This window comes from Zophobas morio, unplaced genomic scaffold, assembly GCF_036711695.1.
Source record: "Zophobas morio isolate AGI-343-1 ecotype UQ-CSIRO unplaced genomic scaffold, CSIRO_AGI_Zmor_V1 ptg000029l, whole genome shotgun sequence".
Taxonomy (NCBI): domain Eukaryota; kingdom Metazoa; phylum Arthropoda; class Insecta; order Coleoptera; family Tenebrionidae; genus Zophobas; species Zophobas morio.
In genome coordinates, this window is record NW_026972134.1 from 5142961 (window position 1) to 5151498 (window position 8538).

The following is an 8538-nucleotide window of genomic DNA, read 5'->3' on the forward strand; positions in this document are numbered from 1 at the left end:
AATTTTTGATTTGTGATAAAATCGAGATTTAGTTGACACCGTTATCGGTCATAAATAAAAATCGATGATCTTGCTAGGTGCTTACCGTTAATATCTAATTAGTTTTTATCCAAATTAATTAATGTTTAAGGTATAAATTTCACAACAGTCTAGGTACATCGAACGATCGAAAAATAATAATTTAAGCGCAGTAAATACGTTTTCCTTTCTTTTATTTGGTGTATGGTTTTAATGTTGAATTCGAGTCCAAAATTTAAATTCTAGAATTACATAGCGGTCACAAGGTCGATCCATCTCTATTTTTTCTTTTTCCGTTTCTCATGTTTAGTCAACATACATAGGTACAGGAACATATTTAAATTACAACCATTGTTTATGCGGGTTTTCCAGTGGTCCGCTGGCGTAAGATGATCCATTTTTGTGGATTATTGAAAACATTCTTTCAAGTAGTTTAACTGAATTCATTTAAAGTTACAATTTGCAATTGATCCTTTTCCTGTAAGATCGTAAAACTTCCATAGTGACTTTCCGTGCGCACGCATCTTCAAAACCACGTATCCGGCACTCCGGCAGCAGAGCAAAGGCCTGTGACAACAAACCGCTTTGACAGAATGCAACCAGCTACACATGCGTAATCTATCGCTCATTGGTTAATTTTAACTTGGCGCTCCAAAAATCTGACTTCGCCTGCGCGATGTTATCTCACTCTGTATCATTGGAATTTATATAATGTCTACTCACTTTGCTTACAGGAAAAGGGTCAAATTCTTCACATGTACCACCATTTAAAGATTACACATCAAAATCTTATTTTTGCAATCAAATCTTTATGAAGCAGTGAGTACATAGAATTATTAGAAAGACTGACTTGTAATCAGATGAGTGAAATCTGTATCAGATTGGTACTATATCGCATCCTTGTTTTATATCTTCGCATCAAAACATATTAAAACTACGAAAAGACATCCATTTCGGTTTACATCTAAAATTCTAACTAATTCTTTATCCTGCGACCAGTCGGGGCCCTTCACCTCCATTATCGGGTGTTTTCGTAACATAATGTGTTGGAATGCTAAACAGTGGACAGTAGCGGAGTATGGGTAATTAAAGTAGGTATAATGCATTAATGAATTAAAAAAAAACAAGCTCTACAAGATCTCTAAAAAAATGTATAGTGTGTCATTAAAAAATAAGTGGTATGTGGTATGTGGTAGAGAAAAAAAAAATTATAGGCTATCAAAACGAATTTATATGATGTCATTTACCTTAGAAAAACAAGTTAGGTATATGTATGTAGACATCGTAACAGCGGGAATATTCAACGGCAAAAAAAGATTTGTGGTATGAGTGAATTCTATTTGAATTTATAATTTAGTTTTGATTCTTTCTTTTATTTTGTTATTGCAACAATTTTTGGTGCATACCTCTGCGGTCTAATAAGTATTTTGAGAACGGATAGAGACATTGAAAGTCTGTAAACACTATTGTTTTAGCTTGAGTGGGAAGCTTAATTGATTACATTGTAAATAATACATATATATAACACAATGTTTTTTTACATTGCAATGTATATATTTTTTAACTTATTCCAGTAGACTGTAAAATTGCGATTACAATGATATACAATATTTTGATATTTATTTCATTTTCAGACAACAAAAAAATGAAATTTATAACTAACACATAAATTTGCAGAAAATTTAGTAACAAAGAAACGTCATTTGTGTCAGCATTTTCAAGAAATTTTTCCGTGGATAAAGGCAGACGTGTGTTTACCAAGTATTCAGTCTGGTAGCTAAGTATTTAGTGTTATTTATAACGTTAAGTGAATATTCAAATTGACGTCTGCCAAGGCTGATAAGAATAATCTTTTAATAACTTTTATAAAAACCTGGGGATTACTTTTAAGATATTAGATTATATTAAAACCCGAGAGAGACACAACTTTCTTATAAGAAGAAATAGGCCTTAAGAACGGTTTTTTCTAGAGACTATTGGTTTGCCTTATCATCTCCATTCCTTTTTTTCATGTCCCTATTTTTGTTCACTTTATTTCTTTTTAGCTGCTTGAGCATAAAAATATGGAATAAAGATCATTTGGCGATTTTTAGGAACTTCGAACTTACGGTGTGGTAATTGTGAAATTTTTTATGAATATCGTGTTATTTATCTGTTCATTCATTTATTAAATCACCCTACGTTTTCATCCTAGGTATGAAATTTTTTGGAAAATATCTAATTGGAAATTATTAGAAAAAGTACAATTAAACTTAGAAACTATAGACACAAATATTCTGAAATTTTGCAGACCTATGCATAAGATCGTTGTACTTATTTATTATAAATATATAATCAAAATTTAGCTGCTTGTTGCCTCCAAAAATTTTTGTGAGTGTCTAGACTTGTGGTTTATAGATACAGCCATATTTATTTACAATTGCTATCAATAATACCTTAAAACAATTGATGAATGAAGTAATTAACCGAACATAATTTTGATTGATTACATTACAAAAGCCTTGTCAACAACTGATTATTATTTACGGTTTAATTAAAATTAAAACATCTTTAATCTAATTGCAATTCAGTTTACGTTTTTAACTGAAGTCAAAAGTAGCCCATTTGTTTAAATGTAATTGGGCCTCGATCTGTTGAAGACCTAATTAATAAACAAAAAAAAAATAATAATAATAAAATATAGTCACTTTAAATACAACTAAAGTATACATTCGCTGCTCATTTTCTAAAATACCTAATAACAATTTGAATTTGCATTAAAACTATCAATTTTCATAATATAAATAAAACAACCAGTGGGTGGAAACGACTACTTATTGGACTTTCGTTTTCTACTTATAAGGATTTAGACAACGCAATGCAAATCTGCAGACTGCAGTTTCGACCTCCTCAGGTCTCATCAGTAGAGCATATCTCAATGGTTGTCCTGTACCGACAAATTTCTTTTATTTCTCGCTAACGTTAGCTTATATAACTATAAAGATAAATATGCGAAATGCCAGTGCTAACTCGTCGCATTCAAGTTTTAAAATTGTATCAGCAACTATGGAAAAATTAGCTGAAATAAATGCCATTTGAGATGGCAGGTCTGTTTTAGCAAAAATTATTTTAGAATCTTTAATAGAAATAGCATTATTTTACAGCTTATTAACAAAATCTTTAATGTCATTGTAGTTTTGGTATACAATATAACTGCATTTAACCATGTTCCCCACCTAGTTACAACAGGTTGTAGTGGTAATGGTAAATTGATAAAATTATACTCAATGGTGATTTAATAAAAAAAAAATTAACACTATTGGATTGGCTAATACTTATTTGCATTATGAGTGCGGTAGGTAGCATTTTGCAGGTTGTATTCAAATTAACACATGTAAAGATAACATAATAAATACAAACACCAATCATATACCCTCCACCCCTCATTGGGAAACACGATTAAATTATAAAATTAATAACATTAGAAAACAACTAGGTCAAATAACACAGTACCTTAGAGGAGTTAAAACACCACATATCATGACATGTATGCATTCGATACTGACCAACAATAATTTTCATCAAACTGATTACGATGAGTACAACACAACACTATCCCAAATTAAAGATACCCTATTACAAAAGCTTTCCTTATATAGCAAAAGACTTAAAAGATACAAACAATCACATCTCAGAAAAATTGATAACACTACATTTTTAAACAACGAAAAACTATTCTATCAACATTTAACTAATTCAAGCAAAACTCAATTATCCGGTGAACTTCCAAGTTCACAGGATGTAACAACATTTTGGTCAAAACTTTGGTCTCAAGAATTTGAATTTAACCAATCTGCCAAATGGATTCCTCATATATCCCATAAACTATCCACAGTTACACCAATGAATGATCATCATTCATCAGATAACACTTGCCGAATTAATAAATACCACCAATAAGACACACAACTGGAAATCACCAGGACCACACAAAATCCATAATTTTTGGATAAAAAAATTAAATTGTGTACATATTCATTTACTACATCACTTAAATCAGTTCCTTCTTGACCCATCCTCCTTTCCAACATTCTTATGTCATGGTGTAACATACCTAAAACTTAAAGATAACGACACAAAAAATCCATTAAAATACAGACCTATCACATGTTTACCGACAATCTATAAAATATTAACCTCATGCATTACACAAAAAATCTATCAACACTGTTTTAACTCTGACATCATTAATGAAGAACAGAAAGGATGTATTAAAGGATCCTTTGGTTGCAAAGAGCAATTAATCATAGATTCCATCATCTGTGAACAAGCTAGAAAAGAAAACCGAAACATATATACTGCTTTTATTGATCATAAGAAAGCTTACGATTCTGTCCCTCATTCCTGGCTATGTAAAATTCTGGAATTATACAAAATTGATACTAAAATCTGCACTTTTCTCAAATGTTCCATGGAATTTTGGAAGACCACCATCCAAATAACTTTAAATGAACAAACAATTCAATCAGATCCAATAATGATCCGAAGAGGAATTTTTCAAGGCGATTCTCTTAGCCCGTTATGGTTCTGCTTAGCAATAAATCCCCTCTCCGATATCCTGAACAGCTGCAATTATGGGTTCAATATAAGAATTAACAAACAAAGATAAAACAGAATAAATCACTTGCTGTATATGGATGACATAAAAATATATGCAAGTATAAGTACACAAAATCAGTTAAAAAACCTATTAAATCTGACTGAACAAATTTCGGTGATATTGGTATATGTTTTGGTATTGAGAAATGTAAGACCCAAGAAATCAGAAAAGGCGTCCGACACCAAGTACCATATATAACCCAGAATAACGAAATAATCGAAGCCCAAGAACGAAATGATACATACAAATATCTGGGTTTCTGTCAATCCTCCCACATCAATCATACCAAAACGAAAACACGGTTGAAAGATCAATACTACCTAGCGAGATTAAAATTAATATTGAAGACACAGTTAAATGGAAAAAATTTAATGAAGCAGTAAATACATTCTGCGCTCCACTGCTAACACATTCTTTTGGAGTCATTAAATGGTCCAAAACTGATTTTGAAAATCTTCACACAGTGTAGAAGGCATCATCCAAAATCGTCGATTGAAAGATTCTCATTACCAAGACAGAATGGAGGAAGGGGTTTCCAGAACCTAGAAAACTTACATCAGAGACAAATTTCAGATCTGAAGAAGTATTTCTTTCTTAAAACGAGCAGAAAGAAATGAAATGTTTCGCACCATCACAAGAGCAGATTTGAACCACACACCCTTAAATCTGTCGAACACCGAAGAAATCCACACCCCCCACACAACAGACAAAATAATAAGTGGGCTAAAACAAAAACAACTACATGGAAAATTCTACAAAGACTTAGAAGAAACTCATGTCAATAAGAAGATGTCATTGATTTGGTTAAAAAAATCAAGTTTGTATGCCGAAACAGAAGGATTGGTGTTTGCTATTCAAGACCAAGTAATCAATACCAAGAATTACAGAAAATACATCATCAAAGATCCGAATATAAGAAACGACTGCTGTCGCCTCTGTAAAGCAAAACCTGAAACGATCCAGCACATAATCTCCTCCTGCGGCATCCTGGCACAAACTGACTACAAAGCTAGACACGACAACGCAGCCAAAATCATTCACAAATAATTAGCAACACTTATGAACTTAATCGAAGATACGACACTCTATTACACTTACATTCCATCTCCGTTCCTTGAAAATAACAAATACAAATTATACTGGGATCGCACAATACTTACAGACTTAAACATTACAGCTAACAGACCAGACATCATACTTATCAAAAAACACACGAACGAAGCCATTCTCATTGACATTGCTATTCCTAACACAAACAACATTATTCAAACACACCACACCAAGATTTCAAAATATTTACAATTATCAATAGAAATGAAATCCATGTTAAATCTTAAAAAAAATTCAATTCTATCCTTAGTTATCTCTAATGTAGGTGTAGTCCCAAATAGCTTAGTTGAGAATTTAAAGTCTTTGGATTTGAATGATTCAATAATTGTCAAAATTCAAAAAGCTGTTTTGTTAGGAACATGTCATATTGTTCGTAAGTTTCTCGAACAGTCTGATCATGTCAGTCAGATTAGATTAGCACCAGTAGGTCAGAGTAGTGTAGGTCACTTTCCAAGTGATGCGCGGATAAATGATCGGTAGTTACGCTAGACTTTTGGGGATGGGGTGAGATTAGAGAATAATAGCAGACTAATTTGTATGCTGTAATTCTAGAATCTCGAAAGTTGTTAATCTAATCAATGCATATAATTACTTGGTCTTAGTACCCGTAATGATAGAAGTCTTGCCTGAATGCCGTTGATTTCCGGGTCTGTGGTGGGTCTTAATATAGTAAAAAATAAATCTGACAAATTCTAAAATATGACAATGATGAAATTTAGATACCTTACTTACCGTTTTGCAGCACACTCCGCGAAAAACAGATTGAGAATTTTCATCTAACGCTAGTTCGAAATACTCTTTTATCCAGCTGTAGACACTTGCAGAAACTTTTGGCATTTTAGACTCGATGTTCACTGTTCAGTACCAAATTAAGGACTGACAAATTTAAGAATGAAACGGGTAAATGACAAATTGAATAATTGCTAGAAAGATGCTCCCGGAGAGTTAAATGTGGGAGAATTAAGATAATTTTACTAATAAACGAAATGTCTCTAGTTCGGATTTGGGTGTCTTAATTACTGGTGTTTCCAGGTAAAGATTCTATCGAAATGTCTTGGTATTTGCTGAACAAAGGTATAATTTGTAATAATAATAATAATAAAATATGCACTTCATCGGAAAATATGCAGTAAGATTAAAAGAATATTCATTTTGCATACAATTCGAGCCTGACTAAGACTGATTTATTTGTGTTAAATATTTCGATAGACTTATCTACAATAACGAAGTAATTGTATTGTCTTTTATTCAGTGTTTCTGCAAAGAACTGGAAAAGAACATCACACTTATAAATAATAAAATAATAATGGATTGTTATTGGATTGTAATCTCTCCCCATTTTTTTTGATAGCATTATAATTTGAGGATGTATCTTGGTGTGTTATTATTGGATTAATTATTTATGTACTCAATTAAATATCATGCACGTTATATATTTATACAACCATCGTACAAAATAAAATACATAGTTCCATTTATTAGGACTAAGCTTCTACACAGCTTCTAAAATCTCCAACCAGCTGGTTCCATTTCACGTGGCTGCTGGACACATATTTTGTTGTACAAGCGTTGAGTTGACTTTCGTACATGCCAAACTGGCCCACATCTCTCGCCAGGTCATTGGCAATTTCACCCTGAACGCGAGCGTTTGCCTGAACGAGGACATACACTGGATTACTTAGACAGTCATCATCCAATGGTCCACAGTTCAGGATCAATTTTTCGTTTTGGTATACGTCACCTAAATAACGTTCCGCTAGTCCAGTACTAGCCCCAGATATATATGTTAGAATTGGATCTATAAGATTCTGTACGCATTCATTCAAACCTACTGAATTTTCTCTGCGGACGTCGACAATTAATTGTTCGAAATTGTTAACGCAAATGGTTATATCGATTCTCGCGTCTTCAGCTGCTTGTTTGATTGATCTGTATTCGGACAAAGCTTCTTCCAGTGTACTGACGATTCCTGAATTACCGCTGATAATGGCTGCTGCAATTAGGGAATCAGCCGTTTGAGCCAAAGCTGTGTAGTTGTTTATAAAAGCACTGCTCAAGCCCTCGTTTACTTTTTCCCGATATTCGTTTAGTGATGTTTCAGCCTGATCCCACATACTATCTTGAGCCACTGCAGTTGTTAACATCTACATGGAAAGAAAACTTAAATACGAGTTGACAGCAGATTTTAATTTAAATTTTTTTTAAGAAATTCTATAAAATCGATTTTTCCCAAATTTTAATAAAATTACATGGTGTGTGATTTGATGACAAATGTATACTATAAACAAAATAATAAAATTACATACCTGCAATTGATATGCCATTGCGAGCAGAAATGAGACGGTGTTTACTTTCTTCATGATGAGTTATTTTCTAAACCGCTTAAGTAAAGCTAACAAAAAAAGATTACTAGCTCGGTATTTATACTACTGTACGTTGCTTTATCTGGGACTAATTTTCATTAATTTTAACGATATTTTGTATTGTATGATACAATCTTGCATTCATGGGTAATCAATAATCATGCACTCCGGGAATTGTTTTTTCTAAGATAACACATTTCGTTTGACAAGAAATGACGAATTTATTATTTTTAGTCCATTTTAAATTATGTTTTTCCGTTATGTTCATTTCGTTTTGCAGTAACAAAAGATATGTTTCTTTCTTTGTTAAATGTTTTAAAAAATAATTTTTCATCGTCTTTAACTTTTAAGACTTTTAAAACAGACAATACTAATTAATTTTGGATAATTTCTCATAATGCTATCTAG

At 32.3% G+C, this 8538-nt stretch overlaps 1 protein-coding gene across 1 annotated transcript; it reads right to left on the minus strand.

Moving 5' to 3' along the window:
* Positions 1-7179: 7179 nt before the first annotated feature.
* Positions 7180-8163, minus strand: LOC135137582 (uncharacterized). Its single transcript, XM_064067271.1, has 2 exons — positions 8074-8163; positions 7180-7911 (listed from the first exon to the last, which is right to left on the minus strand). Exons 1-2 carry the CDS (start codon positions 8125-8127, stop codon positions 7252-7254), a joined length of 714 nt encoding a protein of 237 aa, XP_063923341.1. The 5' UTR covers positions 8128-8163; the 3' UTR covers positions 7180-7251.
* Between the last annotated feature and the right edge of the window lie 375 nt (positions 8164-8538).

Excerpts from the sequence above, each read along its gene's own strand:
- LOC135137582 (XM_064067271.1), bottom strand. The coding sequence starts at position 8,127 with ATGAAGAAAGTAAACACCGTCTCATTTCTGCTCGCAATGGCATATCAA. Across the intron at positions 7,912-8,073 it reads CAATGGCATATCAATTGCAG|ATGTTAACAACTGCAGTGGC; the intron begins GTATGTAATTTT and ends CTTTCCATGTAG.